This window comes from Haliotis rubra, unplaced genomic scaffold, assembly GCF_003918875.1.
Source record: "Haliotis rubra isolate DU_JTF1 unplaced genomic scaffold, ASM391887v1 Scf207, whole genome shotgun sequence".
Classification (NCBI taxonomy): Eukaryota; Metazoa; Mollusca; class Gastropoda; order Lepetellida; family Haliotidae; genus Haliotis; species Haliotis rubra.
In genome coordinates, this window is record NW_025766081.1 from 933,822 (window position 1) to 958,412 (window position 24,591).

A 24,591-nucleotide genomic window follows, 5' to 3' on the forward strand; every position below is an offset into this window, starting at 1 on the left:
TGTTGTGGGCAATGTGATTCCACATACCATTAATTGAGTGGATTGACTTAAGTGTAACAGTAGTTAATATATATCCAAGATGAAAACGATAGAATGCCGGGCAGGTGTGGTATCAAGCATCAGGGAAACATTAATGGCTAGATTCAACAGTACATCGTTTACATCATTTAACATTCCAGGAAGATCCGGGATAGAATTGGTCTTTAGCATGGACGTTGCAAGTGGCGACCAACAGGATCTGGTGGTCAAGTGTGGCCACGTGTCACTGGCTTTGTTGACGCATGTTACAACGGTGCCCCGGGTGGCGATTTCTTGAAACAACTTAAGTCTGAGCTTTGATTCAAACTGAACAACAACAAAATAAATTTCTCGAAATAAATCATAATCGATATTAAACTGAAACTTAGTAAACAAGTTGGGGATTGGGGTTGGGTAGCCTAGTTGTTAAAGCGTTCGCACGTCACGCCGAAGACCCGTGTTCGATTCCCCACATGGGTACAATGTGTGAAGCCCATTTCTGGTGTCCCGAACCGCGATGTTGCTGCAATATTGCTAAATGTATAAGCAAACTCAATTACTCACATATATCCAATGATAAGCCGACTTAACAATGATGACAGAGATATAACAAGAGGTTTGTAGTTCCGCAAATAAATTGCAAACTGGACAAGAACAAAATACATTTCCCGAAAAAACTGAAATCGATAACAAACTCAAACGTAGTAAACAAATTGGGGATTGGGGTTGGGTAAACTAGTGGTTAGTGCGTTCGCACGTAACGCCGAAGACCCGGGTTCGATTCCCCACATGGGTACAATGTGTGAAGCAAACTTAGTAAACAAATTGGGGATAGAAGATTAGTTAGAAACACGTCTGTGTCATTCTCAAGTCAGTTTGAAATGTGAGCCTGGTCACTTTCAGTTGGTTGTTGTCAGAAAACCGCTCACCCCATTACTCCAGCGACAGACTCTGACAACTGCAAGACACGTTTGACGAACTTGAATAAAATGTCATACCTAGACGCCCTTAGGATCCAAGTGTCAGTCCATCACTTCTGAGAAAGAAAACTACCTCGGAATAGGGTGTGTCACTGACGTCGGACGCTATAACAAACGTCAACCGTCTCTGTTTCAAGATGTTGATTCAATCCTAGTCTGTCAGTTTAGCCAGAATATTATATTATTTTACGTCATTGTATTGAACATCGGAATCCATTCAACAAGTGTACATTACCTCGCCCAATGAACTAGAACCCGTGCAGATCAGGGTTAGATTTGGTCTTCAGTAACCCATGCTTGTCGTAAGAGGCGACTAACGGGATCGTGTCGTCGGGTTCGCTGACTTGGTTGACACATACGCAGATCGATGCTTATGCTTTTGATTACTGGATTGTCTGGTCCAGACTCGATCACTTACAGACCGCCGCCATATAGCTGGAATATTGCTGAGTGCAGCGTTAAACAACAAGCCAAAAACTAAAGACATGTTTGGACCAAGACAATAAAACCTCCCCTTCTTTGAAGCTAATTAATAACATTTCTTCAGCATATTACTCACATTAAGAACAGATGAATCTTTAAACACAACAGACGATATTCAAAATTAAATGTATCATTTTTACTTTCCCTAAAATCAGAGAATGTGTAATCGTGTCACTGGACGCTCTGTTGTGTTTACAGACATCATTCTGCAAGTTGAGTGAGTGGGCGGTAGGGGTAGCCTAGTGGTGAAAGCATTCGTTCCTCATGCCGAGTTCCCGGGATCGAATACTCACATGCGTACAATGTGTGAAGTCCATTTCTAAAAAGAATGTCCCCCGCCGTGATGTTGCTGGAATATTGTTCAAACCGGCGTCACTCACTCTTCCGGTAAGTCAGGACATACTTACTACTTCTCGCGAACCCCAGTGGCCGTATGCATATGTCGGGCGTAAATTCTAGTCCGGGGGTAAGTAAAATGTGCGCCAGGGCGTAACGTTAAGCCGGTATGCGTATCTGAGACGTAGCTAAAGTTACGCCAGGCGTAGCGCTCTATATTTACGCCAGCTACCCAGCAGGCGTAAGCCAGACGAAGCCCTGTAATGGCGGCAGTCGTATACCGACATCGCAGACGACAGTTCTACAGAAACCGTATATTCAGAGAAAGGTCAGGCCCTTCAGAAATATACAACGATTTGGATTTGAACGGAAGATTTAGATTCAGGAGAATTGACTTTTTCAAGATAGTGGATACAATCAGAGGTGATATCGATTCTGGCTCCTACCGTAATTCCACCCTTACCCCGGAAACGCAGGTACTTGTAGCCTTACGGTGGTGTGCTACGGGATCATTTCAAAATGTAGCTGGGGATACTGTCAATGCTCATCAATTTGGGGCTGAGAAGATCCTTATTATCTCCGTACATCTCTAAAAGACACATTATTTCTCCATCGGTAAAGTTGGGTTTTCTCGGCTTTCTTTGGCTTTCCATGATTACGGCTGAAATGGATGTGCGGCGAAGTTGCTTCGCACCTTTTCCCGGAGGTTTAATACGTTTGAAAATTTTAAAATAGCACACTGCGCCTCGACTTCAATCCGTTAAGTCGGGCGTAGTAACTCCCCCAGGCTTAGACGACGTTGTGCATGACGTGTAAGAGCAGGGCGCTGCTAAGCGCGACGTAGTCTGTTACGCCTGACGTTAACTACGCCCGACATGGGTGAGGTGAGGGGAGGTGAGGTGAATTTGGGTTTAACGTCGTGCTTGAGAATATTTCGCATATATGACGACGTGCATGCGTCTGTATGTGTATGTGTGGCTGCTTGTACTAGCCCAGACTGAAGCTGGTTTTATAGTGCTAGCCCACTGACATACCATGCCGCAGTGAAGCATGAATACCCCACTCAGACACATTATACTGACTTCGAGCCAACCAGTCCTTGTTGTAACCATTAATGCCGAGCGCCAGGCAGGGACCAAAAAGTACCATATTTTAACGTCTTTTGGTATGACGCGACCGGGGATCGAACCCGCGACCTTCCGCTCTCCGGGCGGACGCTCTAACCACTACACCACGGAGGCATAAGGTCACTGGTGTCGTTTCAGAGGACAATCGATATGAGCTCAGGTCACGATTCAGTTGAAACTAAGCAACCTCCAGTTCGGTCAGTCCTTGGATGGGTGACCGTGTTTGGCAGCTTGACTCCTGAGAGTTTCCAGGACGTCAGTCCTGTCCCACAACGAAGCACATGTGATAATGTGGTCTCACCTTAGGCAAGTCAGTTTGTTCAAAATTGCCTCTCTTCACCCAGCAGAAAATGGGTACCCGGTTGTGACTATAACTTTCTAGCGCCTAACAGGCAGCTTGGGTTACCCGGGGTATTGATCAGATTCTGATTAAGCGCCACGGGCAATCACTTGGTGTTTGGACTGACTGACTGAATATGGTTTTACGCCGCTTTTAGTAATATTCCAGCAATATCACGGCGGGGGACTTGGTGTTTGGAGACTGTGCGCTATAGAAGATGACTTATTATATAAGTAATATACCTTATGTAATTTTAATGCCTTTTTGTGTCGACCTCTGTGTGCTGGTGTCGTTTTCTCTAAAATAGATGGGTTTAGCTGAGATAAATCCGGAACATTGTTTCATTCAGTCGTGCGTTGTGCTGGACACACAAGAGTAGCTTCCCTTTGATAATCGGCAAATCTCCCATCTGTAGTCATTGACTTGACTCTGTGGTAGTCAGGCAACTGTCTAAAATCAAGTTTTAGGTAATATGTTTTTAATCGCTCATGATCAGTTCTGATGTAAAATATAAATGTGCACATTCAAGGAAAAATCATAATATTATGTTTTCCTTTAAATTACCTTTGTTAGAGATGTGTTTCTCCTCATATCCCACCCGTGGATTAAACCCGAAATTTCTCCCAAATAAAATGCTGTGTTCATTGTTAGTATAATATATGATGTTTTAGAGTAGCTGTCCATGATCCTTGAAACTGAGTGGAGCTAAGTGATTGCAAAGAGGGGGCAAACTCGTTTACAAAATTTACAGTTTTAAATAATTTAGAAATAATTTGGGAAACATGAATTTACCACTGAACGTTGGCAAAGCAAACTTTGGGCTAATTGCTACTAATAATTGTGGTAATATTTTTAACCGATTATATGCTAGTTTGTGAAGCTATTGTTCACGATCACGCTTGGTATACGAAACAACCTTGATTAAATGTCGCACAAGTCCGTTAAATCTCTCACCACGCTCGTGTGGTCTGTGGGGTGGCTCGTCACGCCGAAGGCCCGGGTTCGATTCCCCACATGGATGCAATGTGTGAAGCCCACCTCTGGTGTCTCCGGCCGTGATATTGCTGGAATAATGCTAGGAGTGGCGTACAATTAAACTCACTCACTTACTCACTCACCACGCTGGTGGTCTATTGTCCATAATCGGTGAGAGGGTATAACGGGCTCATTTAAAACGAGTCTTTTTTTAATTCTTCCTTGAAAATTGTTGTCTCATTTCACACGATGATTGTTTCATACGATAAAAATAAACAATACTGACAGAGATATAACATGCGATTTGTAGTTCCGCAAATAAATCATTATAATGTGCAGGAAGTATGAAGATTTCGATTTTAAATGACGCAGACGTGTGTAGTGATATATTTCCGCCTAGCTGTTTCTAGTGTGTTTCTAGTCCAACCAGTCACTCATTTTCACCACGTATGGCAAAACAGGTTGCTGTCGTTCTCGCGTCCATTGCTTTGTTATTTGAACATGCAGGTATGTGAATTTGTTTCAAATGTAGCTTGAGATATTGAGCGAATGACTTTAGTTTTACGCCGCCTTTAGCACTATTCCAGCAATATCACAGCGGGGGACCCGAGAAATGGGATCCACACATTGTGGGGACTCGAACCCGGGTCTTCGGCGTGACGAGCGAACGCCTTAACCACTTGGCTACCCCACTGCCCCCTTGAGATATTGACATTGCGAGCACGTACATGTACCGGACAAAACTATATACAAGCTATTTTCATAACCTGAGGCTTTATATAGTTAAGGGGGCACGTATTTCGTGGATGTTGTTTTTCGGAAACACTATTCGACGATAATTAAGTAACCACACTCGCACGTTTCCAAATCCATCGGTTATACTATAAGATCGAATGAAACCGTAAAAGAGCGTCAAGAAAGGGGGAAATAAGAAAAATGTTCCACGATCATGAAGATCTATTATGATAATTGGTTCGTGCGTGTGAACTTTACAGCGCTGACATCGTGCTGCTATGGTATGTGTGACGAGTTTAAGTTAGTGTGAAATCTAAATTTCACTTCAGACTTGATGTTTATGCTGTTGATCAGTGGATTGTCTGGTCCAGACTCGATTATTTACAGACCGCCGCCATATAGCTGGAATATTGCTGAGTGCAGCGTTAAACAACAAGCCAAAAACTAAAGACATGTTTTGGCTAAGACAATAAAACTTCCCCTTCTTTGAAGTAAATTGATCCATTACGATAATTGGTTCGTGTCGGATCGGCATAATCGTGTAAACGCAGCTTTAAGTGCGTGTGAACTTTACAGCGCTGACATCGTGTTGCTATGGTGTGTGTGACGAGTTTAAGTCAGAGTGAAATCTAATTTTCACTTCAGACTCACCCCACACCTCAAGTCCCATGCAGAGTACCTAAATACATTAGTGGCGGTACTCATAAAGACACTAACATACACAATCCTCTGTCATTCTGTTCTTTGAAGATACCGTCCACATACCGTCCAATCTCCGGCAGACATTTCCATTCGTGTTCTTTACGTAGATATGGACACGTCGTGGGATGTTCGAGCGCCCTTACTACGGCTGTCTGTAGCTGCGGGGGAATCAGCCTCACTTATCTGCCGCAGTCCACCCCCGGGAAATATCAGCTGGTTCAGAGAGTATGCTAACTCGTTCCCTACTGAGATTAAGAACACCAAGCGAACAACGACAGACTCAAAAGGTACACACAGTCTAACTGAACCTAATTTGGTAATTGGTTTAATTTGTGTAACGTGAACAGATGCATTGTTGTTTTTTGATTTTGTTTTTTAATGCCGCACTCAACAATATTCAAGCTGTACTGTGGCAGTCTGTAAATAATCGAGTCTGGGCCAGAAAATCCCGTGATCAACGACATGTGTCAACCAAGCCAGCAAGCCTGACCAAACCGATCCCGTTAGTCGCCTCTCACGACAAGCATGGGTTGCTGAAGAATTTGGAGATGTCGGTCAATGATGTTTTATGATTTCTTCCTTTTTACAAGAGTAGCAGAGACGCGGCAATTGCGTCTAAGACAGAATTAATTAATGCGTGGAGCCATTTTAAGTTCTAAGAAAAGTCAACATCCCGTCCTGCAGACAATGGCACCGCCATCCGGGTCTCACCTAGGAAGCACAACCTGAGCCTTTCTCTCCCCCCACCCCACCCCCCTCTCACATGAATTGTTCTGTTTGCATTGTCATTTTGAATAACTTTCATACAGCGCTACTTTGTTTGCAGGTACACTTCACTTCTCCTATGTACAGAGAAACGACACGGGGGGATTCAAGTGTGGTGTCAGCGAAGTGTCATTGGTGACATTTGGAAGTAAAGTCAATATGACCGTCCTTACATCAACAGGTAAATATTGAAAAGGCGATAAAGCCTTTTGTCAGTAGAAATCAGTAATCAGTAGAAATCCAGACTGAATCATCAAAATTGAAGCAAAAGAGCAAAAAAGAGCTTTAGATATGTCTCATCAATATCAAACCAATTTTTCAATATTTAGCCATTTTAAGTTGGTCAAAAAGTCCACATACCAGCCGACGTTTCAAGACATGTCCTGATGTTTCAGATAAATCGATGGACGCGAAGCCAAAGGTGATGTTTCACAGTGGCGCCATCAAGGGTGAACTCGGAGAGGACATAAAACTGGAATGTATCTTCAGCGGCAGGTCCGTTGTCATATTTTGTCACACAACTATTCTATGTCCATTTTGTCACATGTGCCTACATGTTTTTTTTCTGGTGTTGGTTGTAAAACCGATCACTGCTTACTATTTCTTCCATTTGGTCAGGCTGGCTGACTTGGTTGACACATGTCATCGGTTCCCAATTACGCAGATCGATGCTCATGCTGTTGATCAATGGATTGTCTGGTCCAGACTCGATTATTTACAAACCGCCGCCATATAGCTGGAATATTGCTGAGTGTGACGTAAAATAAACGCACTCACTCACTCACTCCATTTGGAAACAAGTTACTAAGTTTTATCAAATCTGATATGGTTCGACAGAAACTGGTTGGAGATAATATCATTTGTGAACTAAAACTAAATTATTGGTCAAGGTCATGGTGTAAAGCGAATGGTCACTTTGTATGAACCAAACCTTCGCTAATTGTGAGGGGCGGTGGGACAGCCTAGTGGTCAAAACGTTCGCTCGTCACGCCGAAGGCCCGGATTCGATTCCCTACATGGGTACAATGTGTGAAGTCCATTTCTGGTGTCCCCGAACGTGATATTGATGGAATATTGCTAGAACTCAACTCAACAAATTTTAATGCAGTCTACCTGAACTGATTTTAGGGCTGCTTTCAGTTTATTCCCATAGTCCAACAAACACGGCCATGATCACTGGTTACTATTGTATAGACAAAGAACTTAATTTCTCACCCCCTGTATTTTTGCAATGGTGGGTTTTGAACACGTACAGAAAGCGTCTCGTGGTGACCACGATGAACAAAAACATGAGTTTTTCTGACCCGTATAATAGTTGAACTCATAAAAAACGATGAAATGATTGGAGTCCATGTTGATTTTATGATGATAATTGCTCATTTTAAAAACAAAACCCATAGATTTTCATATAAAACCATGTCTGTACAAGTATGACCCTGGGATGTTAATGCTGAATTTATTGGTAAATGTGAACATTCAAAATGTCATTTTGCGTATTTTACACGATTCAAGGTCAATACCGAGTGTAACCTCCATGTGACTGTATCACAGTCAGCACTCTCCTCCTCATACCCCCTGTCAGCCTCCTGATCCTCTGAAGGGGCAGTCTACGCCATTCCTCGTGTAAAGCAGCTTCCAATTGGGCCAGGTTCTGTAGGAGCACCCTTTGCTGCACACGACGACCAACCACGTCCCAGATATGCTCCAATGAGTTAAGATCGGGGCTGATTCAATCGTGAGATATGTCGGGGAGTGCTTAACCATGTTCTTTGTGTATACGTACTGGATGAAGCCTTGGCATGGATGCTTGCGTCACTTTATCCACATTTTTTTTGCAGGCCTCTACCAAATATTTCCTGGAGACATTCTAACGTCGTCCTCGAGTCAGCTGGCCGGGTTCTGGTCTCTCACAGCTCTGTGGTCATCACCAACGTGACCGAGGCTGACCGCGGAATATATACATGCACCGGGGAGAATGCTTCAGGGACTGCGGCTGCAACTGTTACTGTAGACGTACCACAGACGGACAGAAGTAAGTCTATTTTCGTGTTGTCATTTAAACCTTCCCGGGAAAGTTCCGGGTTAGAATTGATTCCCAGCAAGATGAAACTCAACTGATCGGGGAATCCCGTTGTTCCATTGCTTCTTTGCGATCGAATTCCGATGGCGTAGATCGTTGAAGACAATATGAATCACCGGTTTGTCTGGTTGATGCAGTCTACGGATGTTTAATATACGTACTGGTGTTGCTAAACGAGTTACAATTTTATTGCAGACTACACCCGTTTTTGTCAACAACTCTTCAATTAAATATTAAACAAAACACTAAGTAATTAGTTAAGACACATTGCGAAACATGCTGCTTTTTTAGGCGTTATTACACATTTAGTGTTGTGTTTACAATGTTGTTTGTTGTCAACAATAGTGTTTATGTAAACTGCGTTGTACAATGCTATGGCGATACTGAAATCGTTCTATTATATGTATACCTGTTTCACACATGTCATCGTATCCCAACTGCGTAGGTCGATGCTCATGATCTCAGTCACTTGGTTGTCTGGTCCAGACTTGATTATTTAAAGACTTAACATGAGATTTTAATGAGTAGGGCGTTGTGCCAAAGACAAGCAAGCAACCAACGAACTCTCACATTGGTCTATATTTCTCAGCCGATGTCTCCAACACGGGCGGTGCCGTCGCGATAGCCGTGGGGGCCATCGTCTTGGGACTTGGTGCTTTTCTCCTGGGTATTTTGCTTTGGTGTGTATATCTTTGTTATTATAAATCCTGGGTCGTGGCAAACTGACCCGTGAAGATCCGGGTTAGGATTGATCTTCAGTAGCCCATGTCGTATAGTGCGGCGTAAAACTAAACTCACTCACTCGTGGCTAATTTTATACAATAATTCTGTATAAATGGCACTAAAATGCCACTCTTCTTTATTGCCAACTTACATCATGTTCAATGTGAATTCAAAATCCAACTTTGTAATAGATTACCAAACATTCAATGGGTTTAGTTATGTTAGGCAACAAACCACCTGTTGGCTAAGGCTTGCTTACTCCTTCTGCAAACACCCGGTGTTATCAGGGGCCCTTTCACGCAGTCACCCTATTTGTTCCTATTACGACCAATGGAACTTGTTTCGAAGAATAATCGAGATTTGTTATGTTTCAGGGGTTGACACTGTATATTTTGAGACATATTTTGACATCTATTTTGTCTCCCTATGCTTTTTTGGTTTAGATGATGAGTGATGTGTATAAACGGGAATTGTGCTTGCTTCATGACAAACCTACCCGTGAAGAGGTGAGGTGAAATTGGGTTTAACGTCGTGCTTGAGAATATTTCGCTCATATGACGACGTGCATGCGTGTGTATGTGCGGCTGCTTGTACTAGCCCAGACTGAAGCTGGTTTTATAGTGCTAGCCCACTGACATACCATGCCGCAGTGAAGCATGAATACCCCACTCAGACACATTATACTGACTCCGAGCCGACCAGTCCTTGTTGTACCCATTAATGCCGAGCGCCAGGCAGCGACCAAGAAGTACCATATTTTAACGTCTTTTGGTATGACGCGACCGGGGATCGAACCCGCGACCTTCCGCTCTCCGGGCGGACGCTCTAACCTCTACACCACGGAGGCAGTCTCTACCCGTGAAGATCAGGGTTAGAATTGATCTTCAGTAACGCATGCTTGTATATTGATTCAACAAGTTCATATCTACATTCTAGGTATACAGTGTATTGTTTATTCTTATATTTTGTACCCTAGAAGATCGGGTTTAGAATTGTAACCCATGCTTGTCGTAAAGAGGCGACTAACGGGATCGGGTGGTCATGTTCGCTATGTTGGTTGACACATGTCACCGTATCCCAACTGCATAGTTCGGGGCTCATGATGTCGATCACTGGATCATTTACAGACCGCCGCCACATAGCTGGATTATTTTCGAGTTCGGCTTAAAACTAAACGCACTCACTCGCTCACTCATGACAACCCTATCTGTGAGCAGACATTTTGCCGCTTTAAACAATATTTGTAGGTGACATGGGGTGAACTGGTAATGATCTTCAGCCATGACACTCATTATTGGAGTGTTTTTCGCGACTCATTTGTAACCATCCTGACATTCAGGAGAAGAGGAGAAGAGCGAAATTACACTGTTTTTTTCACTTGGTTTCTTTCCTTTCAGGCGCAAGATGAAAACTGAAAGGAAACAAAAAAATCGACTTTCATCAGCTGAACAACAGGAAATTGAAGATTTTGTTGTTAAAAATGACCTAGTAGATCAGAATATCCTTAAAATTTAAACAATCAGACAATATTGTTAAAGATAAGACAAACGGAATATGTGTTGTAAACATATCCTAAATCATATGTATATCTTAGGAGGCTTCGAGTTAGTAAGGTTTTATCGCTTTTAGCAATATTCCATTATGTCCTGTACATTTTAGTCCGCCATTTCACATTATGTGTTTTAAGTGAGTGAGTGAGTTTAGTTTTACGCCGCACTCAGCAATGTTCCAGCTATATGGCGGCGGTCTGTAAATAATCGAGTCTGGACCAGACAATCCAGTGATCAACAGCATGAGCATCGATCTGCGCAATTGGGAACCAATGTCATGTGTCAACCAAGTCAGCGAGCCTGACCACCCGATCCCGTTAGTCGCCTCCTACGACAAGCATAGTCGCCTTTTATGGCAAGCATGGGTTGCTGAAGACCTATTCTACCCCGGATCGGAAGACATTGTGAATGTTCAAATATAATCGTTACATTTTAATGTACTTCCCTTACAGTCACGTCAAAAAGATATGCAATACTTTCACTTTCATCACATAAAAGTTTTAGTTATGATCATTTGACGGGAAATAATTTATAAATTTAGATCAAACATGTTCAGAATTAAATTGTGACGTGTTACATATGTTTGTCCTGATACACTCTCAAACAAACCTTTGTATATTAATTCAACAAGTTCATAGAATGTGTCATTCTAGGTGTCCAGTGTATTGTTTATTCTTGTATTTGTCTACAATATTGCGCAAGGGAATGTTCATTGTACAGTTATTTATCATACATTTTTACTAAATATGAAGAGGAATTGTGAAATCGCCTTCTTACGTGAAATATTTCATATTGAATGTATTTGGACATATACGCCATATCGTGTTTAATATTTGGCTGTCATTCCATGAAACTGGAAATTACAGCTGATTACGAGAGACAAACATCAAACAATTACATATATTCAAGATAATAAGTGAGTGAGTTTATTTAAGCCGTTTTAGCAATATTTCACCAGTATCACGGCGGGAAAAACCAGATAAGGAAACATGTGACGTTGTTAATTATTACTAATCAGAACTGACTAAAGCGTTTTAATTCGGACAACTTGCAAACCAAATCACACCTGTAATCATTCACGGACATGTGACTTTCAACGGTGATCAGGTAACTAACACCTGTCAAAGTTCATGTAGCCTGTTTCACGGGGTAAAACATAATATTATTCATCTGTGATCAGGTAGCCCGCACACGTCAAAGTTCATGAAACGTGTCTTACTTAGAAGGTAAAATATCTTCCACAGTGATAAGATAGCTCACACCCGTTAAAGTTCATGAAACGTGTCTTACATACAGGTTAAAGTATATTCATCAGTTTTGAGGTACCTCACTCCCGTCAAAGTTCATGTTGTGTGTCTTTCTTCCAGGGTGAATTATATTCAACAGTGATCGGGTACCTCACTTCCGGCAAAGTTCATGTAGCGTGTCTCACGTACAGGCTAAAGCATATTCAACAGTGAGGAGGTACCTCACTCCCGTCAAAGTTCATGTAGCGTGTGTCACTTGCAGTGTAAAGCATATTCAACAGTGATCGGGTACTTCGCTCCCGTCAGAGTTCATGTAGCGTGTATCACTTAAAGGGTAAAATATATTCAACAGTGATCGGGTACCTCACACCCGTCAATGTTCATGTAGCGTGCCTCACTTACAGGGTAAAAGATATTCAACAGTGATCGGGTACCTCACTCCCGTCAATGTTCATGTAGCGTGTCTCACTTACAGGGTAAAAGATATTCAACAGTGATCGGGTACCTCACTCCCGTCAATGTTCATGTAGCGTCGCCCTCACTTACAGGGGGTGTAAAGATATTCAACAGTGATCGGGTACCTCACTCCCGTCAATGTTCATGTAGCGTGTCTCACTTACAGGGTAAAAGATATTCAACAGTGATCGGGTACCTCACTCCCGTCAAAGTTCAGGTAGCGTGTGTCACTTACAGGGTGAATTATATTCAACAGTGATCGGGTACCTCACTTCCGTCAGAGTTCATATAGCGTGTGTCACTTACAGGGTGAATTATATTCAACAGTAATCGGGTACCTCACTCCCGTCAGAGTTCAGGTAACGTGTCTCACTTACAGGGTTAGGCATATTCAACAGTGATCGGGTACCTCACTCCCGTCAATGTTCATGTAGCGTGTCTCACTTACAGGGTATAATATGTATTTAACAGTGATCGGGTACCTCACTCCCGTCAATGTTCATGTAGCGTGTCTCACTTACAGGGTAAAAGATATTCAACAGTGATCGGGTACCTCACGCCCGTCAAATGCATATTGCGTGTCTCACTTACAGGGTGAATTATATTCAACAGTGATCGGGTACCTCACTCCCGTTAAAGTTCATGTAGCGTGATTCACTTACGGGGTGAATTATATTCAACAGTGTTCGGGTACCTCACTCCCGTCAATGTTCAGGTAGCGTGTCTCACTTACAGGGTTAGGCATATTCAACAGTGATCGGGTACCTCACTCCCGTCAATGTTCATGTAGCGTGTTTCACTTACAGGGTGAATTATATTCAACAGTGATCGGGTACTTCACTCCCGCCAAAGTTCATGTAGCGTGTCTTCCTTCCAGGGTAAAGTATATTCAACAGTGATGAGGTACCTCACTCCCGTCAATGTTCATGTAGCGTGTCTCACAGGGTAAAACATATTCAACAGTGATCGGGTACCCCGCTCCCGTCAATGTTCATGTAGCGTGTCTCACTTACAGGGTAAAGCATATTCAACAGTGATCGGGTACCTCACTCCCGTCAAAGTTCAGGTAGCGTGTTTTACTTACAGGGTAAAAGATATTCAACAGTGATCGGGTACCTCACTCCCGTCAATGTTCATGTAGCGTGTCTCATTTACAGGGTAAAACATATTCAACAGTGATCAGGTACCTCATACCCGTCAAAGTTATGTGACGTGTCTAATTACAGGGTAAAGGATATTCAACAGTGATTCAAATTCATGTAAGGTACAGATTTACGTTTATTAAAAGTACTCAGGTAACCAAATGATCAATGATCTATTTAAAACGTGAGTGATAAAACGCTTGATATGTCTTTCCTATTTGAATACAAGCGGGTCAGACATTACCCGCTAAGTAATGTTGATATTATAGCGTATGAAATTAGATGAAATGGGGTTTTCTGAAGCCAGTTTAAGTTTAGGTCAAAGTTTGTCTCAAAATTGATCCATTGGTACTGACTTGAGGGAGTTCACTATCGTTGCAAATGCCTTGTATGAGATGGGGCGGTGGGTTACCTAATGGTTCACTCGCCAGACCGGGTTCAATCCCCAACATGGGTGCAATGTGTGAAGCCCATGTGTGAAGGCCATTTCCGGTGTCCCCCCGCCGTGACATATTGCTAAAAGCGGCGTAAACTATACTCACTCACTTGTATGAGGTAAATAGGTTCTGGAAAATACAATGTTATACCCGTGAATCTCGGTCACAGCGAGACAGGCTGAAGGCAGACTCGACTCAGTTGTTAATGGAGGTTGTCTCTGAATAGATTCGTCCTGGGCTATCCTTCATCTCAGCGTGTGGGATTTTTCTTATCACCCAACATGTCGTCAGTACCATAAGCTGACGCCATTTTCCGGTTGTGACGTCATCATATTTGCCCACGTGACCTTCCGTTTTGATGATGGATTGTGACAATTCATACATTGATTAGTGTCAATTTGAATTTCCCGAATATAGTGGCTTCGAAAGGAAAACACATTTCTTATTTAGGAGTCACGCGAATGACTCCTGCAGGCTGTTTCACATACTAAATCTACGTAGCAATAACACCGAGTCACCTATGCGTATTGTTTATCATGTCATCTGACGATGCCCTTATCACACCTATTCCAAGTGTGTTAGCTACTGATAGGCTGTAGAAATGACCTAGAGTTATCACCCTTGAGAGATTGCACTACACATCCTGGGGCTAGGTAAACACGTGGTGGTAGTCAGCTAGAAGAAAACAACATTTGATAGCCCAGGAATTGTTCAAGCTGTGATTGAATTGAAAGACGTGTCGAGAACTTAACGTTGCTTGGCGAGGAAGGTTTGTCTTGTACGAGACTCAGGACAGGCGTCTCCTGTACCGGAATTGTGGCTCCCGTCTAATCTCTTTCCTCGAATGAGGTGCAGAAGTGGATGAATTTGAAGTGATTTTTTAGATACAGGAAACTAGTTTTATGAGTCCATTCTTGCGGACATAGCTATTTATTTCCATTTAAATTGTCAAAAGAATTTGTTTGGATTTACGATTTTATCCTTGACAAATCGGTGATACTTAACTCCAGGAAATTGAAAGAGCCTAATGCGTATTATCGGGCTTAACCTTGCGTTTATATAGACAGCGTGGTGATCGTATGGATTTGTCTGGCAATCTGTTTACTTGGAGATAGAGAAATGGAAACTGCTGACACAAGTAAGGGTGACAACCTGAATGTTTGCATAGCGACGGATGACGGAAATTATGAGGGCTCAGTGCAGGATGGTCGATCTCAATCACGTCACTTGCTAAAACGATCCGAGAGCTTACGGACGAGAAGACTCGGTAGGATTGCTGTACCTGTGATCACTGTTCAGGGAGCAGACGACATCGGTGCTGTACCGAAGTGCGTGAGTAAATTTACCAAAACACATTCTCTTGACGAGGGCATGGAGGAGAGCTTTAAAACCGGTCTTGAGTTCAACATTGTAGTTTCACCCCAAAAACTCGTCTCCTTGTCGAAAACCACTTTTGGGAACAAGAAGACCGATATGTTGACTAATGTTGAAATCAACGGAGTAGGGATTTCCCATCGTGACAGAGTTGATGGAACCGAGGGTCAAACGAATAATGAGTCATCTGCAGAAAGTGTTCCTAATGGAAGAAACGTTAAGATTGATCCTGCTGATAAAACTAGAGAGAGGAAGACTTCAGTTCAAAGAGCAAGGAAGACATCTGCCAATGCGATCCCAGGCAGACGTTTGTCGCCAGTTCCAAAGCATTTGCCGGATGCCGCAGAGAGGAAGCAGTCCTTAACAAATCTGATGGACTCGGGGAAGAAACGTCGTGATTCGGTTGCCGCTTTGCCGTCAGCGAAGTCCGTGATCCCGTCGTCCACAAAGCATCGTCGACTGAGTCTCGCTCCTACTCCATCAATACCACGGCGAAGAAGCAGCGTCAAAGATACTCTTTCGTCCTATGTCGGTCCGTCCGGACCTGATGGTCATAAGAAACGCGTGCGGGAACTGTTAACAAACAATGGCTTACCGTTCGGACTTGATCGAGACGAACTGGAAAATATTCAAATCGTGAAAGATAAGATAGACGTGCCCATCCCCATCTTCAGCGTCACCAAAGACGACACTAAAATTTGCATCACCGACCTCAAGACCATTGAAGACGCCATCAGAAGGCTCCGACCGGATGTGACGGTGGTTAAACCTCCAGCAAATGAAGATGGGAAGGGGAAGAATGGTCATCATACTGTACCGCCCATGCAAGGTAAGAAACTACAGACGAAGCAGTGATTTCAGAGAATGAACTGTAGAAGTATAAGATTGTAAGCGGGCCTGTATCATTAAAATTACTTGACTTCCTCAAATTGTCCAACCAAGTCATGAAAAAAGCACGAATAATTGTACCCATATGAGGACTCGAACCAGAAACTTCGGGGGGAAATATGCGATTGTTGTGAGCTACCCTGCCGTAGTGCGTTAATTGTTTGTTTTTTTTGGTTTTGTTTTGTTTTTGTCTTTTTGGTGTGTGTGTGTGTGTGTGTGTGTGCCTGCGTGTGTGCGTGTGTGCGTGTGCGCGTGTGAGTGCGTGTGTGTGTGTGTGCGTGTGTGTGTGTGTGTGTGTGTGTGTGTGTGTGTGTGTGTGTGTGTGTGTGTGTGTGTGTGTGTTTGTCTGAAACAATGGTTTATGTAAGCAAATGCCTAAACTTACCCTCGTCAAATAGGACTGACTGACTGAGTTCAGTTTTACGCCGCTTTTGGCAATATTCCAGCAATATCACGGCGGGGGACACCAGAAATGGGCTTAACACATTGTGCCCATGTGGGGAATCGAACCCGGGCCTTCGGCGTGACGAGCCAACGCTTTAACCACTAGGCTACCCCACCGCCCCTCGTCAACTAGGAGGCATGGGTTCGATTCCCATCGTTGCTACAAAGTGTGAAGACTATATGGTGTTCCCAACACTGTTATTGCTGAAATGAAGTTAAATGCAGCGTCATTACTGTTTTCGGTTGTCTCCAGGACCTTTGACTAATGCCCTAACCCCGATCACGTCATCTTCATAATATGTAAGCAAATGCTAAGATTTTGTGCTGAACCAATCGCAGCTATTAATAGTAGCATTTGTTTAATATCGGTTTTTAATGTTTATATCTGGTTTTCATGTGGTTGACCGATACAGAAATGGATGCTTGCAAATCTTCTCGAATATCCGACTAAACATATTCGATCGACTGCTTAAAAGCAAAGACACAGCAGTGGAAATTATATATGCATGTATGTATGAAAATCAGTGGCCATTCGAAATTACCAGGATTTATCCATAAAAAAAAAATAAATAAATAAATAAATAAAAATAAATAACAGCGCCTTGAGCATGCACTAGTGTGTGGATATGTGCGCTATATAAATATCCTATGATAATAATAATAATCTATGAACAGGGAAATGATAATCGAGGCCTACGTGCCGACATACTACAGCTCCATTGACAATGGTCATGAGATTGTTACCGATTGTTGTTTCTGGACTTTGTTATAGTGATCATCCCTGCCCCAGTGTGATAACCTTGCCCCCTCAAGTAGACAGCGGAGACGAGATAGTGCGCGTTAATAACTGTATCACGCAAAGATTTCATTCATGTGTATTGTTTACAGCTTGTGTTATATTTCTCATGTACCTTTAGCTCACAGCAAAGGATTTTTTGTCGGTATCGACGTGTCCTCGCATTCTAGGAGTTTAGGGTTAAGATTGTCAGATGAGTGGCTGGGGCGTGAATGGAGTGGTCATCTAAGGCCAAGATAGATTTTGAAAGCCAAATTGCTCGAATCGTTTTGTAAATTAAAATTTATCCTTTTATGGCACATTTCACGCATATCGATCATGACCATTATACTTCCTATTGGGTCATCACGCCGAAGACCCGGGTTCGCTTTACCACATGAGCACAATATGTGAAGCCCATTTCTGGTGTCCCACGCCGTGATATTGCTGGAGTATTGCTAAAGTTTGCTTAAAACCATACTCACCCACTTCCCCTGGTAAAATCAGGGAAGCGATAAAAAAATGGGTGAGTGAAAAACTTACATGGATTTCTGTACGTAGAACAGAATATTTGTTTATTAGATTTGATATTTTATTTCATTTATATTTTGTAAGGTTATGGTTGGCGTATTCATATTCGTGTCTCCTTGTTCATGAGTGTCATTTGTGCAACCTCTCACTTGCTGTTATCAGATGGTTGATTTTCAGTTAAAAGGTTACTGGAATTATTTCCTAAAAATGCAGCTATGGAAGGATTATTTTACATGGTCCTATTTTTGAAATAGGATATGATTTGAACATATAAAAATGCTATAATTATGTTCTTTAGTTCATAAAACAAAATTCATTGAACGTACTTTTGCTCCTCATTTTAGTATATCATGGTCAGATGCGTGGACATTCGGGTTAGTAGCCCATGCTTGTTGTAAGAGGCGACTAACGGGATCGGGTGATCAGGCTGGCTGAATGGGTTTACACATGTCATCGTATCCCAATTCCGTAGATCGATGCTCATGCTGTTGATCACTGGATTATCTGGTCCAGACTCGACTATTTACAGACCGCCTCCATATAGCTGGAATATTGCTGAGTGCGGCGTAAAACTAAACTCACACACTCACTCATATCATGGTCAGACTTGAACATTAAGGCGAAAAATACTTAACAGAGACAATGGCTAAACTAGGTGGCAAGATCTCAACTTACTGACACATATGGTTTTCTAGGGAGATATCGAAACTGAAGGCCACTGGTTAACCAAGCAAATATGACATCAATTAACGACCGGAACGATTAATAAATATATATTACCTTTTAATCTATTAATATATATTTTATTTAAACGCAACTGATGACTTCAATTACAGACACAAGAGCTACATTAACAGAGACATTTGATAAAATATACCGACAAATGATACATGAAGATCAAAGGCGCCTGTATCTGTATCGGGTCGCGACTTTTGACCTATAGGCCACGGGTGAAAAGCATATATCAGATAGATGTTCAGATCCAGCGAGATACAGTACGACACAGAAAGCTGGCTCCAATGAATGACGTCATTAGTCATGCTCCGTACCTGTAAGGACCCACCTCGTCTGCCACCTTGACCCTACAGAATATATAAATATATATACACATGATCATTAATCAAACACCCAAACACTACGTGTTGCATATGCTTTAATACCACATTCCGCGCATTAAAATTGAAAATGTAACATATTTTACTCTGATTGAAACAAAAAGAAAAATTGATTTGAAATTTGGTACCCATTTACTTGCAATCTGAGAGGAATACACAAAAACGTGAATAAACATTCCGGAGAGTATGATCACCCTGACTACGCCACCAATCTGACTGTCATACATAGTTGTGGTAATAAGTGTTGTGATTGTATAAATCACCACTGGCGATTACATCAGTATTCACCACCAGGCCCGGTCTCTTCCTCATATGGGCAATCAAGCGAATTATCAGATTCGGAATCGTCTCTCTTTAATTTCTTTGCCTGAGTTCATTCCTGCATACCTTGAGCACGAGGATCTCGAACAAGAACCTCGATGGGGTTCTCATCGTGTCTCCTTGCGGGGCAGGGTACTGTTTCGATGATGTTGTTCTGAAACTGAGCAATGACAGCTCGAGAACGGTGAGGTTTAACGTTGTTATTGATAAGTATTGGGCGACTGGCATGGGATGGTTATCAGAATGTGGCACGACGGCGGTATCCAATACTTCATGTTGATGACTTTGACCAATGAGAGTCCCATGTACTGCATTGAGGTCCAACTTGCAGTCACATCAACCCCATCCCTCACTGGGTCACCACCAAATGGTTCTGCTGGATCATTTCTGGGTGATATGCCTTAGTGCGACTTTCGTCAGAGCAATAAACCCGATGCCATGTCCTTAGGTTGCAGTAGGGGCGGTGTGGTAGCCTAATGGTTAAAGCGTTCGCTCGTCACGCTGAAGACCCGGGTACAATGTGTGAAGCTCATTTCCGGTGTCCCCAGCCGTGATGTTGCTAAAAACGGCGTAAAACCATACTCACACACTCAAGTTGCAGTTTGTTCGCAGTCTGCAACAGGACAGACGTTGTATTCATCAATTAACAGGTGACGTCTCACGACGTTCCCTCAGACCAACAAACCAGAACCTATTTCTTATAATACTGGTTGAGAGTTGCACTCCCACTCTTTGTAGGTGCAGTCCGTCAGCATGGGTACTGGGATTGCGTCTTTCCAGACACGTTAGGACTCGGTCATCATGGGCTCTGTCTTGAAGGCCTTCGGCAAACCTTTACTTCACTGATGCAAGAATGCTACCTAACATGTCGACAAATAACCGTATGGTTAATGTTGAAGCTTTCACCGATGTTGCCACAACACATCACTGCGTCACGCATGCCCTTCAATCGCCATTGTGTATTTTCTGGAGGCCTACGTCTTGCCATGTCAAGAAAGGTTAATTTATATTACTGTCGTCTTCTATATCAGTTAAAAAACTGCAATGCAGAGAGAGACCACTGTCTTTGGCGCTTTTGAGTACGTGAACAAGCAACCCATAGCTTTTGAGAAATCGTAAGCATGTGCTTACACTTTATACCTGCATTCCACAATGCTAGGGTATGTTCACCTGTTTGGACCAAAGTTTGCTAAATTGCCCTTGGATTAAGGTAGTGCTTAATTAATGTACATGGATATGAATCCTACTAGTGTAGAATAATATGGCACGTCCAGATTGCCTCAACTTTTGGCCGGAACTTTCCATTGTCACACCTGTCACAACGCCTGCATTTGAGGAGAGACTCACTCTCTTCCGCAGTGGTACTGTAAGTTAATGTAGGCTATTAAAATTACTAGAATACGTCTTGCTTATTAAACGTGTTGAATCAACACACTTAAAATTCAAAACAATTATCACAACTCGATTTGACCTGATGTTAAATGTGTGTCAGTTTGGTAGAACTCCAGTCTAGATGTGAGGAAGTTCGTTTCGGTGGCCGTTCCTGTGCGTGTTTTTAATGAGGGGATTACCAGCAAGGCGTCATGGGCGTTGTACGATTTCACGGAAATAACCGACAACCAACTGGGGGGATAGGCATTCCTCGTCTTTGGAATCACGTGGTGTGAAGGGTAGCATTTTATTGCTGTCTTCTAATGTGGCCCCTAAATGTTTATGACTTTGATTCGGATTCGGTGAAATCACAAACGGTTTTCATCTAACGCTGGTTTGAGGACTCATACACATTACCTTAATATGTTCCCAAATTTGCAGTTTATAATATACTATTCACTCTTTGCTAAGGATTAGATCATTGATTCAACAGAAAATTATGATGTGCGGTCTAAATTGGTTTAAATATCCAAGCTTATTTTAAGCATGGGTCCTAGGTTTCAGTATGTCACTGCATCTTGTGGATCCCATACCTGCTATTGACTGGTGTTGTGTAGTTGTCAATGTCTCGTTCCATGATTTGCAAAATGGTTGATTGGTGCCATGAAAACCATTTCTATGGTTACTCATGTATCAAGTGCATAAGGTTAATTAAAGTGGCTGTTTGCATAAAGAAGGGTTACCATATTATTATTTATCTACTTTTAAATGAATACAGTTTCAAATTATAAATCTACATTTAAGTAAAGTTGTGAATTTGTGTGATCCTTAGCAAAGTGTGAGTAGTATAGACTGATACACACAAAAAAAGGTACATACCTGTTGTTGTTGCTTGGTATGTTGGGGCATTTAATGCTTATTTTGTATGTTGTTTTTTTCCTTTTGTTTACTTTTCTTTATTTACTTCATCTTTTTGGGGGGCGGTGGGGTAGCGTAGTGGTTAAAGCGTTCGCTCGTCACGCTGAAGACCCGGGTTCGATTGTACAATGTGTGCAGCCCATTTCTGGTGTCCCCAGCTGTGATATTGCCAAAAGTGGCGTAAAACCAAACTCACTCACTCACTCATCTGATTTTTTCTTCCGTTATATTTTTTAAATTTATTATAAATTTTTTGTTAAATTATTATTTTATTGTTTATCGAAACGTGTTTTGGTAGTGACTTGAAACATTGTGCACTTGTTGCAAAAAGAAACACCACAAATATTACAGTGCTGTGCGAAGGATATTATGAAAATCATGATTTCGTTGAATCGCACGGTCACGTTATGCACCAACAGCAATTGTCACAGCTGTCTGAGATTGTAGGGGGTATACATGTTAAACGCACACTTCAAAATGCCAAAATTATCAGCAGAGGAACTTGGACTAGCCACTGGAATGTCGCAGATAAAAACAAGGCAGACCATCATCATACCGGTGAGACACGTCATCCAGACTGGACAGACATCTGACAGTCACAGAAATGGAAAAATAACAAGTGTCCACCCCACAAAATTGCCATCACCTACGCATTCTCCATCTGAGCAGTGACAACACAGTGACGTCTGCCTGCCGTCGCACCCAGCCTATCGGTCATTTCGGGGAAGTCATAATCCCGTCTGTATCGGCTGAATCCAAAACACACCTGGTGTTTACTTTCTCGTGTACGTCAGTTTATATCTCCCCTGATGTTTATTCAGTGGGTTCCAAGTAAAATTTATCTCATACCTGAATTGAAACCTCGTCAATTTGTTTGGTTGTTTGGCTTGTTTGTTTGTTGTTGTTGTTTTTTGTTTTGTTTTGGGGGTTGCTATTCTTTACAAGTGTAAACGTTTTGAGGGAACAGGTACAAAGTTTCTTGAGAACTGACTTTTAATATTCTTTCTTTGAGAGGCATTTTAGAAGTTGTATAGGTGAAGGAAAACCAAGTTCTATGGATAGTCAACTTCTTTCTTGCAATGAGTGCGACGTTTCGGTGTAGGTACTAACACCGTTATCAAGCAAGTGATGACTTCCTTGACTTTTAATGTGTTATATTCTTGCAGAAACCTGGCACCAATGCGCAACCCTTGTTTGGCCATATTGTTTCACTGACAATACATTACTACAGAACAATGTCCATTTGTTTGCTTATTTATATTTATTCTATTTTATCGTGTTTGATGTGTCAGTTGAGGTTGGGGGTGGGAGGGGCAGCTGTAGGCTGAATGAAGTCTATACAGGCTTTCAGGACACATTTAGCAACGCAACTTCAATAGCGGCAGTCATTGAACCCCACTCGAAAAAAACTAAAACAGATCGCTTAAGGAAATTATGACATATAAGTGCGACGTAATATCATTTCAAAGGACTCTTGTTTCCTGCTAGAAATCACAACGTTTCTTTAACCACGTACGTATGTAAAATGTATTTCCACACCACATATATTTTTTGCAATATGCTGTTAGCTAGTTATATATAGATGTAGATATTCGAAATAGATATTGTCAGTCTTAATCGCACGTAAGATGAGTGAGTGAGTTTAGTTTTACGCCGCACTCAGCAATATTCCAGCTATATGGGGGCGGTCTGTAAATAATCGAGTCTGGACCAGGCAATCCAGTGATCAACAGCATGAGTATTCATCTGCGCAATTGGGAACCGAATGTTATTAAGTACATATGTAACGTGTAAGCATACGTTATCTCACCAGCTGATATCCATGTTGACATGTATACCAGTTTGATTGACTAAGAGTGCAATCGTATATTCAAGTAGGTACGTCACACTATAATGTTTGATACATGGTATGGATACGATCATGCTACACTGGCGGACAAATAAAAGCATATTGAAAATTAGCGTTAACCAAAAAATTGCAAACGTTACCAAAACGTTACCAGGCCGTAACAGTCGCCGTAACGATGCAAGGTAAGGTCGAAAACACAACTGTGGTACTCGTATCAATCATCACCATCTTTCTTGATTGTTTCATGTCTAGCCGCCATTGAACATATGAGTGAGTGAGTGAGTGAGTGAGTGAGTGAGTGAGTGAGTGAGTGAGTGAGTGAGTCAGTCAGTGAGTGGGTGGGTGGGTGGGTGGGTGAGTCAGTCAGTCAGTCAGTCAGTCAGTGAGTGAGTAAGTGAGTAAGTGAGTGGGCGTGTGAGTGGGCGAGTTTTCAGTAACCCATACTTGGCGACTAACGGGATCGGCCGGGTGGTCAGGCTCGCTGACTTGGTTTGACACATGTCATTATATCCCAATTGCGTCGATCGATGTTCATGATGCTGATCACTGGATTGTCTGGTCCAGACTCGATTATATACAGACCGCCGTCATATAGCTGGATTATTGCTGAGTGCGGCGTAAAACTAGACTCACTCACTCACTATAGTATAATCCGAGTACTTGTCGGCGTCACACTTGTCCATCTGGTTCCTCCGGCAAGCAATGGATGTAATTATCTACAATGACTACATGTACTATCCTTCGACCCCTTGTGTTTCCTACCCTTGAAGATTCTATTTAGAAATGTTTTGTCAGCAACCCCTCGTAAGAGCTGACTAACGGGATCGGGTGGTCAGTCTCGCTGACTAAGTTGACGCTGACACAATTGCTTGCATCGATGCTCTTGATGTCAATCACTGGATTGGCTGG

The 24,591-nt window shown here is 42.4% G+C and overlaps 2 protein-coding genes across 4 annotated transcripts in view; both read left to right on the plus strand.

Annotated features, from left to right (window-relative positions):
* The first annotated feature begins 4,688 nt into the window (after positions 1-4,688).
* Positions 4,689-11,031, plus strand: LOC124276189 (contactin-5-like). Of its 3 annotated transcripts, XR_006898443.1 has the most exons (8): positions 4,689-4,766; positions 5,804-5,983; positions 6,523-6,642; positions 6,857-6,956; positions 8,300-8,493; positions 9,131-9,221; positions 9,708-9,770; positions 10,662-10,703. XR_006898443.1 is itself a non-coding variant. In XM_046711845.1 (7 exons), exons 1-7 carry the CDS (start codon positions 4,709-4,711, stop codon positions 10,777-10,779), a joined length of 861 nt encoding a protein of 286 aa, XP_046567801.1. In that variant the 5' UTR covers positions 4,689-4,708; the 3' UTR covers positions 10,780-11,031. The 3 variants fall into 3 exon arrangements, 2 of the variants coding, with proteins under 2 accessions (XP_046567801.1, XP_046567802.1); XM_046711845.1 differs by lacking the exon at positions 9,708-9,770 and having other exon boundaries at positions 10,662-11,031; XM_046711846.1 differs by lacking the exons at positions 9,131-9,221; positions 9,708-9,770 and having other exon boundaries at positions 10,662-10,774.
* Positions 11,032-14,747: 3,716 nt separating this feature from the next.
* The window catches only part of LOC124276215, a 36,506-nt gene continuing 26,662 nt past the window's right edge, over positions 14,748-24,591 (plus strand). The window contains exon 1 of the mRNA XM_046711876.1: positions 14,748-16,299. Within this exon, the coding sequence (XP_046567832.1) occupies positions 15,216-16,299 (1,084 nt within the window). The 5' untranslated portion in view covers positions 14,748-15,215. The remainder of the gene's footprint in view (positions 16,300-24,591) is intronic.

What these genes read in the sequence shown, in the direction of transcription:
- LOC124276189 (XM_046711845.1), top strand. Translation starts at nt 4,709, where the DNA reads ATGGCAAAACAGGTTGCTGTCGTTCTCGCGTCCATTGCTTTGTTATTT. An exon ending in TTTGTTATTTGAACATGCAG is followed by an intron (nt 4,767 to 5,803) that starts GTATGTGAATTT and finishes TTCTTTACGTAG; the next exon opens with ATATGGACACGTCGTGGGAT. An exon ending in GAATGTATCTTCAGCGGCAG is followed by an intron (nt 6,957 to 8,299) that starts GTCCGTTGTCAT and finishes TTTTTTTTGCAG; the next exon opens with GCCTCTACCAAATATTTCCT.